General features: G+C 68.7%; 2 protein-coding genes across 2 annotated transcripts; one reads left to right on the forward strand and one right to left on the reverse strand.

The window, feature by feature from the left end:
* Positions 1-552: 552 nt before the first annotated feature.
* Positions 553-4234, forward strand: CTSA (cathepsin A). The gene is made up of 15 exons (XM_088523581.1): positions 553-630; positions 939-1099; positions 1176-1287; positions 1365-1415; positions 1633-1719; positions 1802-1957; positions 2190-2281; positions 2580-2664; positions 2772-2863; positions 3076-3154; positions 3289-3437; positions 3521-3596; positions 3703-3792; positions 3920-4021; positions 4106-4234. Exons 1-15 carry the CDS (start codon positions 553-555, stop codon positions 4187-4189), a joined length of 1494 nt encoding a protein of 497 aa, XP_088379707.1. The 3' UTR covers positions 4190-4234.
* A 1125-nt stretch (positions 4235-5359) lies between these two features.
* On the reverse strand, positions 5360-8453 carry PLTP (phospholipid transfer protein). The gene is made up of 15 exons (XM_088523582.1): positions 8341-8453; positions 8094-8193; positions 7893-8021; positions 7604-7759; positions 7370-7433; positions 7145-7208; positions 6952-7043; positions 6642-6818; positions 6455-6514; positions 6220-6384; positions 6039-6106; positions 5924-5966; positions 5721-5784; positions 5569-5645; positions 5360-5494 (listed from the first exon to the last, which is right to left on the reverse strand). The coding sequence occupies exons 1-15, from the start codon at positions 8444-8446 to the stop codon at positions 5360-5362; spliced, it is 1500 nt and encodes a 499-aa protein (XP_088379708.1). The 5' UTR covers positions 8447-8453.
* Positions 8454-9965: the final 1512 nt, after the last annotated feature.

The following is a 9965-nucleotide window of genomic DNA, read 5'->3' on the forward strand; positions in this document are numbered from 1 at the left end:
CCGGGGCGCCGGGCTCATTTGGGCTGCCGGGCTGTGCACGGTGCCGGTGCTGGGCCAAGGTGCAGTGCAGGGCCCCAGGGCTGGGATGGTGCCGGTGCCAGGGCTGCACTGGGGCCATCTGCAATGCACGAATGCACAGAACTGGAGCTGTCCTGGTTCCGATGCTGCGCGGGTGCTGGTGCAGGGCCTGGTACTGGCTCTGGGGCTGTCCCGGGCCCAACGTGGTGCATGGGCCTGGTGTGCAGGGCCCAGTCCCGGACCCGGTGCCAGTCCCGTGCAGTGCTGGTCCCGGTGCCGGTCCCGGTGCCAGTCCCGTGCAGTGCCGACCCCGATCCCTGTCCCGGTGCCGGTGCCGGATCCGGTGCCGGACCCGGTGCCGGTCCCGTGCGGTGCTGGTCCCGGTCCCGGTGCCGGTCCCGCGCCCACGTGCGCGCGCGGCGGGGATGGGCGTGGGCGCTCGCGCGCGCCTCTCTGGGGCGCTGATTGGCTGCCGTACCTAGGCCCCGCCCCTAAGGACCCCGCCCTCCTCTCACGTGACCGTTCAGAGGTCATATGGGCACGAGTCACGTGCGGCTGCTGAGAGTTGCCGCCTGCGGGAGCCGGACCGGGACCGGCCCGAACCGAACCGGGGTCAGCGGGGGAGGGGAGGAGCCGGAGCGAGACTGCGGTCAGCAGGGGGGGACCGGACCGGGGTCAGCGAGGGAACTGGGACCGGCTCGAACCGGACCAGAGTCAGTGGAGGGACGGGGACCGGGCCAGAATCGGGCTCAGAGCAGGGTGCTGGGACCGGGAGCAGGAGTGGGATGAAGACCAGAACCAGGGGGACCCTGGGCTGGTACCAGCACAGCCAGGGGGGTCCTGTGGTACGGGTGGTTTCGGTGCGGGGATTCGGCAGGGGCGAATGCAGCTGCCTGAGCCCTGTCCCCGTGTCCCCGCAGATGGGGCTGTCGCTGCTGGTGTCGCTGCTGCTGCTGGGGCTGGGCCAGGCGGCACCGGCCGCTGACGAGGTCACCTACCTGCCGGGGCTGCCGAAGCAGCCGTCGTTCCGGCACTTCTCCGGGTACCTGTGCGTGGGGCCGGGCCGGCGCCTGCACTACTGGTACGTGTGGGACCAGGACCGGGGCCGGTTCGGGGCAGCGCTCGGCCCCGCTGTGACCCGGTGCTGCTGCCCGCAGGTTCGTGGAAGCCCAGAGCAACCCCGAGGGCAGCCCCTTGGTGCTGTGGCTCAACGGGGGCCCCGGCTGCAGCTCCATGGAGGGCTTCCTGAAGGAGCACGGCCCCTTCCTGGTGAGCATGGGCGGCCGTGCCCGGCGCGGGCCCCGCTGCCTCCCGCTCCCGGCCAGCTGCTCTCCTCCCCTCTGCAGATCCAGCCCGACGGGGTCACTCTCAAGTACAATGACTACGCCTGGAACAAGGTAGGGGCCATGTGGGCACTGCTGGGGCGGCCCAGGCCATCCCTCCGTCTCCACGCAGAGCGGGGCCTCCACAGGCGTCACCGGCCCTGCCCAGCGGGGGACGGGGGTGTCCCCCTGGGCCGGGTGCCGCTGGTGCCGCCGCGGCAGCCGCTCTGCACCCCGGCGGGAGGGCCTGGCGGTGCCTCCCTGTGCCCCAGCACCGTGGCTCTCCCTGCAGATCGCCAACATGCTCTACCTGGAGTCCCCCGCCGGCGTCGGCTTCTCCTACTCCGATGACAAGAAATACGGCACGAACGACACCGAGGTGAGGGCCTGCCCTGCTTTCCCCGCTCCCGTGGCCGTGCCGGGTCCTGCCTGGCTCTCTGACCGATCTCCTTTCGCCGCAGGTCGCTCACAACAACTACCTGGCGCTGAAGGAATTCCTGCGCCTCTTCCCTGAGTACGCCAAGAACGAGCTCTTCCTCACGGGCGAGAGCTACGGGGGCATCTACATCCCCACGCTGGCCGAGTGGGTCATGCAGGACCCCAGCCTCAACCTGAAGGTGAGGGGCTCGGCGCCGCGGAGCCGTGCGGGCCAGGGCGGCCCCAGCCCTTCCCCTCCGCCCGCGGCGCCGGCAGCGGCTGCCGCGGGAAGTGTCCCCGCGGTGCGGGACCGCGGCGGAGCCTGCAGGCGCCCACGCGCTTCCCCATCCCTTGCCACGGAGTAAACAGGGTCACAGCTGCTTCCTGCCCCCCCGGGAGCGCCACGGAGCTGTTTTTGTTGCTGCCTTGCAGGGAATCGCCGTGGGAAACGGCCTCTCCTCCTACGAGATCAACGACAACTCCCTCGTTTACTTCGCCTATTACCACGGCCTGCTGGGAACGCAGTAAGAGGCGCGAGCCGGGCGGGGGACGCGTTGCTGCTGCGTGGCAGGATGGGGGCCGCAGGACGGGACACGGCCGCGGGGCCGGGCAGGACAGAGCAGCCGTTTGGGGAACCTCCCAGCCCGGTTTGGGCCACCCCCAGCTCTGGGGTGGCTCCTGTCCCAGGAATCTCGATGGATGCATTTCCCTTGGCGCTCTGCCCGGGCCTGGGAGCCCATGGGGTGGCCGGGCTGAGGCCTCTGGCTTCGTGGGGCTGCTGCCACCTGGGTGCTGCGCTCACGTCCTACTGCTCTGTCCCAGGCTCTGGAAGGACTTGCAGGCCTTCTGCTGCTCCCAAGGGAAGTGCAACTTCCACGACAGCTCCAACCTGAACTGTACGCTCAAGGTGAGGAGAGTGGAGGGCTCCTGCAGCACCCAGCTCTCCTGCCTCTGGATGGGTGACCGAGATCCTCAGGTATCTGCCAAGTCCCAAACGCTTGCGGCTTGTTGCAGATGGAGGAAATGATCCACATCGTGGAGGAGTCTGGTCTCAACATCTACAATCTCTATGCCCCGTGTGCTGGTGGTGTCCCTGGAGACGTACGGTGAGAGCAGCACCACGAGGGCCGGGTCCGTACTGCGTTGCTGCCTGGTTTGCAGCGTGGGGTCCCAGCGGGCAGAGGGACCCAGTGAGCGGACAGGAGATTCCTCTGGTGCGGTGGCCCATGTACTCCTTAGTGAGAGCCCTGGGCTCTTTCCAAGGGCCCTTGTCCCTCCGGAGCTTTCGGCCTGTCTCACGTGCTTGTTCGCACTGCAGGTATGAGGGCGACTATCTCATCACTCATGACCTTGGCAACTCCTTCATCCGGATGCCAATGAGGTTCTCCTGGCGGCAGGTGAGCCCGGGCACTGGCATTTCCTGGCTGTGTGTCCCATGGTGCCACCAGTGGGCAGGAGCAGGGCAGGAGCAGCAGCTCCCGCGCGCAGGGCACAGGCGCTGCTGCTGCAGGGAAGCTCCTGGCTCTCCCAGAACCTGTTCCGGATGCCCGTTGCCCGCAAGAAGGTCCGCATGGACCCTCCCTGCACCAACTCCACGGCCCCCAGCATGTATCTGAACTCGCCAGCGGTGCGGAAGGCCCTGCACATCCCCGCCGAGGCGCCCGAGTGGCAGGTGTGCAGGTGAGCAGGCGCGGGCCGGGCCGCGCGGCCGCGGCGCCAGCAGCAGCGCCAGCAGCCTCCGTGACGCGGCCACCCCTCCGCAGCTTCGACGTGAACCGCGGCTACAAGCGCCTCTTCATGCAGATGAACGAGCAGTACCTGAAGCTGCTCGGAGCCATGGTGCGTGCGGGGAGCGCCGGGCTCGGGGCCCCTGCGCTGCCGATCGGGCTGTCTGCCAGGCCTGGGCTGCTGCCCTGCCCTGCGTGACCATCCTTGCGCCCCGCAGAAATACCGGATCCTGGTGTACAACGGCGATGTTGACATGGCCTGCAACTTCCTCGGTGACGAGTGGTTTGTGGATTCTCTGTGCCAGAAGGTAAAGGGCAGAGCGGGCTCCGAGCAAGCCCTGTCGCCGGCCTGGAGGGAGCCGTGGCCGCCCCGGCCGGCTGAGCTCCGGAGTGGGAGCTGCGGGCCCTGGTGCTGAGAGCCGGCTCCGCTTCCAGGTGCAGGTGGCGCGGCGGCCATGGCTCTACACCGAGGGAGACGAGAACCAGATCGGCGGCTTTGTGAAGGAGTTCACCAACATCGCCTTCCTCACGGTCAAGGTAGGACTGCGGGCGCGGAGTTGATGGAGCCCCGGCGCGGAGGGCAGCGGGGGGCTGCTGGCCCTGAGCGCCACCTCCCCACAGGGAGCCGGCCACATGGTGCCCTCGGACCAGCCGCTCGCCGCCTTCACCATGTTCAGCCGCTTCATCAAGAACCAGCCTTACTAGGCGCGGGCAGCGCGGCGCTCGGGGGCCGGCCGCTCCTGCACAGCCTGTCCTTCCCTGCTGCCCGGCTGCGCCAGCAGCCCCTGTGCTGTGACACAAACCACTGCCTCGAAGCCACTGCCTCGGGCAGGGAGTCCCGGGGCCCTGCGCAGCCCTCGGAACCCCCGGCCGGGCCCCGGGCTGCAGGCGGTGGAGGGCAGGGGGTGGCTGGGCTGGGGGCTCTGTCCTTGCGGGGTGAGAAATCAGGCCCTGCTGCAGTCTGTGCCTCGCTGTGGTTTCCTGTCTCGCCTCCTCCCTCTCCCTGGAGCCCCTTTACTTCCCTCTGGGGCTGGGAGCTGTACCCACCACTTCCCCCTGCGTGCTGGCCCCACACGCACACGGCGCGAGGCTGCCTGGCACAGCCACTCTGCGCCCCGTGCCCCACGGCGGGGCTGCTCTGAGCTCCGTGCCTCGCGGGGCAGCGGGCACCAAAGTGTTGCCCCTGGGGACTCAGGGCTCCCCTCAGCGCTGCTGCTCCCAGACCACCTCATCTCAGCAAAGGAGGTTTGAACAAACCCAGCACCTCTCTGCCCCACTCAGTGCCTGGAGCACGTCGTGCTCTTGGGGCCTTGCAATAAACTCTCTGAACACTGTAGTTCTGCTCTCATTAACAGCTCTGGGCAGCTCTCTGCTTCACCTGCTTTGCTTTCTGGTCCCAGCATGAGGAAGGTGCCCTCTGCGGAGCCTCCCCTGAGCCGCTGGCAGCAGCTAGTGCTGATGTGCTCTGCCCCTACTTGTGCCCAGGAGCACTGAGGCTTTCTGCAAAGGAGGCACCTGCATGGACAGGGCAAAGTGCAGTTGCTCTGAGCCCCTCTGCTGCTCGTCAGGGCTGTGCCCGTCTCCTGGGTACCTCCAGGCAAGAAAAGCAGCGCCTGCCTCATTCCCCCGCTCCCCTGGGACAGTGGGCGCAGGCTGGGCTGTGCCACCTTCCAAGCAACAAGGCGGTGCGGAGCGGAGGCGACTGTTTATTAGTGTGCTGGGAGGTGCAGCAGGGGTTCCCAGAGCGGCCCTCTCCCCCGTGCTGTCCTGCCCGGGCACGGACGCCCTGCAGTGTGCGCTAGTGAGGGACGAGCTGTTGCCTACCTACAGTCTATGGGTCCAGCCCAGGTTCTGGCCTCTGTCCGGCGAGACAGGCTAGAGCTGGAGCGGCTCCAGGCTGGGCTCCGCGGGCAGGGGGCCGCCCGGGGCGGTGGGCGCGGGGCGATACTTCTCGATCACCTCCCGCAGCCCCTTGGAGAAGTGGAGATCAGCTCCCACGGTGAGGAACCCCTGAGGGAGGGAAGGGTTAGTGCAGGGCTGGTGCTCGCGGAGGGGCCCACGGCTGCCCGGGGCTGCCCACATACCGCGTGGTTCGTGACCACCTCCCTGGTGAAGTCCATGCCTTCGGGCAGCGGGATCTGCACCCCCTTTTTGGTCCTCTCTGCAAGGGGGAAGAGCGGGAGTGAGGCCAGGTCCTGCGGCCTGGGGCCGGGGGGCAGGTGGTGCCCTCACCTACCGTTAATGATGGGCATGATGGTGAGCTGCAGCAGGGTTTTGAGGGGCGCCTGCAGCGAGAAGAGCTGCGGAGAGAGGGCCGAGGTGAGCGCACGGCAGGAGCAGAGCTGCCCCGCGGCACCGGCAGGGCTGGCGGGGGGTCCTGCTCGGTGCGGGCGGCTGCACGTGGCCGGCAGAGCCCGGGGCCGGCCCGGTGTCACTCACCGCCAGCGACTCCAGCGCCGACTGCTTGGAGTAGATGCGGAAGCTGCGGGGGAGAGCGGCCGTGAGCAGGGCTCCCGCCGCCCCGGCCGTCCCGCCCGGCCCGGCCCCGCGTTACCGTCGCAGGTCCAGCAGCACCCGCAGGGCCTTCCCGTGCAGCAACACCCTGGCGCTCAGCTTGCTCTCCTGGCGAGAGAGACGGCCGGTTGGCCCCGCTGCAGGCGGTTCCTGCTTCCCGGGTACGAGGGCTGGGAAAGGCCCCGCGCCGGGGTGGCCGTGTGGGGCAGCCGGGCTCTCACCATGGCCATGCTGGAGAGCTGGACGGGCGGCCGGCCCGGGGGCACCAGCGAGATGTTGAGGAAGGCCGAGACGGAGACGGAGGTGCCCGAGGGTTTGATCACGCAGCGGGGGGGAGCCGACACCTGGAGCACCAGGCGCAGGGGAGCGTCCACCACCCCCGGGCTCTGCGGAGAGCGCGGGTGAGCGCGCGGGGCAGCCGGGCAGGGCGCCTCGGCGCCACCACGTGCTGCTCACCAGCATGAAGATGGTCCCGAAGAACGTGGCTCGCAGCAAAACCTCGAGGTCTTTGGGCACCTGCGGGAAGGCCACGCTGCCTGCAGCAATCCTGCAGCGGCCGCTGCGCGCGGATGGCCCCTCTTGCTGCCCAGGCAGAGGCCAGGCCGCCGGCCCCGGCCAGCAGACCGCGGCACGGGGCGCTCACCTTGTCCCCCTCCAGCTGTATGGCCAGCACGCCCGCCTGGAAGTACGAGTGCATGGCCGAGTCGAAGAAGTGCTCGGAGAAGGCAGCGTAGACCATGCGCTCCGTCTCCTTGATCACCGGCTCCACCGCGTGGTTTTCCAGCTCCTGGTTCTCTTTCCCACGGTAAAAGAACGTGCCCTGGGCCGAGAGCATGCAGAGACCTTCGTGCATGGGCAGCACAGCGCGGCGTGCCCAGGCCGAGGTGCCCGGCACCGAGCCCGTGCCAACCTGCTCCCACGGGGACGGGGCAGAGACAATCCCCCATGCACACCTTGAAGTCCAGGTCGAGGGTGTCCGTGGAGACCACAGGATCCCGCAGGAGGGAGTAGTCAATCCCAACGTGCTCATCCACATAGTTCCTCACTGCCCGAGAGGATGCGCTGTCAGAGCTGCAGGGCCTCCCATGGCCCTATGCTCTGCCCTGCTCCAGGGCAGCTGGATCTGCTCCCCTTCCCAACACTGACCTGGCACCGTGTCCAGCAGAGAGTTGAGCAGCACCAGGCCAGCATGGTTCAGGGATGGGCAGATCTGGAAGGGAATGGGCCGGGCTAGGAGCCAGGGATCGCAAGTCCTGATGAGGACCCAGTCCCTCCTCCGTCATCCTGGGGATCAGCCGCATTTGTGGCTGGCGCAGGGCAGGCAGCCGTTTGCCACGTGCCGTGGCCTGCGCTCTCCGCTCGCTGCTTTACCTGCCGGCTGAGGATGTAGCGCATCCCTGTGATGATGAAAGTGCTCAGGAAATCGTAAACCTTCCTGCAGCGACAGGACAAAAAGGCTACAGTGGCCTCCGTGGCGCAGGGGAAGGCTCCAGCCCTGCCCCTCCCTGGGCCGTTTCCTGCGCGGGGAGCAGCAGAGCCTGGGCCTGGAGGGCCCGGAGCCACCCGGGAGGAGGGACAGGGGACAGGGCTGCAGGGCGGCTCTACCTGAGCGTGCCCGAGAAGCCCGCGTGCATCCCGGCAATGGAGGCGTTGCAGCTCATGTTGGAGATCTTGATGCGCCCGGTCTCGTCCTTGGACAGCTGCAGCACCGTGTGGATCTGAACGCCGTCGGCAGAGGCGTTGATGGAGCCGATGTCATAGCTGGGAGCGAGGGAAAGGGGTGAGAGGAGCACGCGGATCCCGCGCTCCCCTCCGGGCACCCAGCGGAGCACCCAGGACGAGCAGGGGATGCAGCCACCGGGCCAGGACTCTTGCCAGGGAGGCAAGAACTCACAAGAACCAGTAGAGCAGCTGCCGGCGGAAGCGCAGGCTGATGGAGGCGTTGGTGATGGTGAAGGCGAGGTGCTGCTGGGGCTGGAAGCGCAGGTCGGAGAAGGGCAGCTGCAGGTCCAGCACCTTGACCCTGCGGGGACGGGCAGGAAGGGGGTCGGGCCCCGGCGGCAGCGGCGGCGCCCGGGCCGGGGGCACCACTCACTGGCTGATGTTGTAGTGGAACTGCCCCTCCTTGCCGTGCAGGTCGGACACCGTGATGTTCTCCAGCTCCTGCTCCACGAAGCGCAGCCCCTCCTGCTTCACTGCAGGGCAACGACTGTGCTGAGCGCAGCACCCAGTCGGGAGCCCGGCTCCTCCGGAGCAGCCGTGCGGGTCCCAGGCCCAGACCCGTGATGAGCAGTCCAGGGCTTTATCCTGGCCCCCACAGCGGGCTCCGGGCTGGCCCTTACCCAAGTCCAGGCCCTTGGAGGTGATGCGGATCTTGCAGCCGGGAGGGCTGTGCAGGGCTGTGGCCAACCAGGGCAGCAGGAGCAGCAGGAGGCTGCTGGCCGCCATCTCCCACCTAGAGCAGCCGGACACACAGCGGGGGACACCAGAGCAGGGGCCGGCCCCAAGGAGCACCCCACGGCCCCGCTGTGGGGCTCTCATTCCCCTCAGCTCCCACCACGCTGCCCCGTTCCACCGCCCCCAGCTCCCTGCGCACAGCAGCCCACAAGCGGCAGAGCCCCCATGCAGGGTGCGGAGCCCCGTTCCAGACACAGCGGGCCCCAGTCCCTCGCATCCCGCTGGGAACTCGCACGCTCTCCCTGGCACCGGCAGCCTCCCACCCCGTCCCAAAGCCACGCGCCGGGTGGAGCCCAGCCGCAGAGCCGCAGTGGCTGCTGCAGGGACGGGAGCCCCGTGCTGTGGGGCGGCCCCATGGCCCGGCCCCGCGCGGATCTGCTGCCTCCAAACGGCCCCGTTTGCTGCACGCGCTGGGCTGAGCGCGGAATCGGAGCCTCCCGGGGCTGCGGGGCCATCCGGGCCCCGTCCTGTGGCTCCCAGCTCCGTGCCCTCCCCCAGCGGGTCCAGCGGCGCCGGGCGGCTGGGCCTGGCCCTAGGGCTTCCCCTCCGCCGAGCCAGCTGCGGCTGCAGCTGCGTTTGGTACTTACGGCGCCGGGGTGGCCCGTCCTTGGCTCCCCTGGCGCAGGGAAGCTGAATCACGTGAGGGGGGGAAGGAGAACACCAGCAGCAACAGGAGTTTCTCTGGGGCTGGCTGAGGTTCCCCTGCCTTTATATATCCCACCAGCTGCCACTCCTTGCGAGCCCACAGCTGGGAGGAGCAGCGGGAATGGGGAGGATGCAGGGCTCAGGCTGGCCGGGCGGCAGAGCCGACCCCCGTCCCGCTGCCGGCACCGGCACAGAGGCAGCGGGGGGCACGGGGCCGGGCGCAGCGTCCTGCACGGACACAGGCACTGACACGCGCCATGTCCCATCCCAGGCACTGTGTCCCTGTCCCAGGCACCACGTCCCCCTGTCCTGTGCAGGGCATGGGACACCCCACATAGGCAGGGTGAGAGGGCTCCCATGTTCCGGGGAGCCTCCTGTGTGTGATCGGACCGGGCTAAGCGTGTGGCCGGTTCCAGGCCCGCTGGCAGGTCCACTCTGGGCTGCACAGAACACGGCCCCGCATCAGGGGTACTGCTTTGTGCCCATTTTTGATAGGAGCCCCAGCTGCAGAGCACCAGGGCCTGGGAGCTGGTCTGGCACCTGCTGCCAAGGTCTGGGCACAAACGTGGCATCCTGGAACCTCCTGGGCTCTCCAGCCACGTCACTCTGCCCAGATGAGCCTCAGCTTGCTTCATGTGCCAAGGAGATGCTGCCAGAGCCCCCCGCGATGCCCCCTCTGCTCTTCCTGGCAAGCGGCAGCACTAGGGGATGGACCCAGCACCCCGGGAACACTCCGTGCACCGCCGCTTCCTTCGGAGGCTCAGGGAGCTGGCGGAGCGGAGAGGCAGCGGCATCGCTCGTCCCGGGGGCCCAAGCGCTGCCCCTTGGGCTCCGCACAGCCGGGAAGCCCTGGGCAAAGCTGGAG

The sequence above is a fragment of the Tinamus guttatus genome, unplaced genomic scaffold (genome assembly GCF_059628265.1).
Source record: "Tinamus guttatus ecotype Peru unplaced genomic scaffold, ASM5962826v1 Tinamus_guttatus_pri_ptg000194l, whole genome shotgun sequence".
Lineage (NCBI taxonomy): Eukaryota > Metazoa > Chordata > Aves > Tinamiformes > Tinamidae > Tinamus > Tinamus guttatus.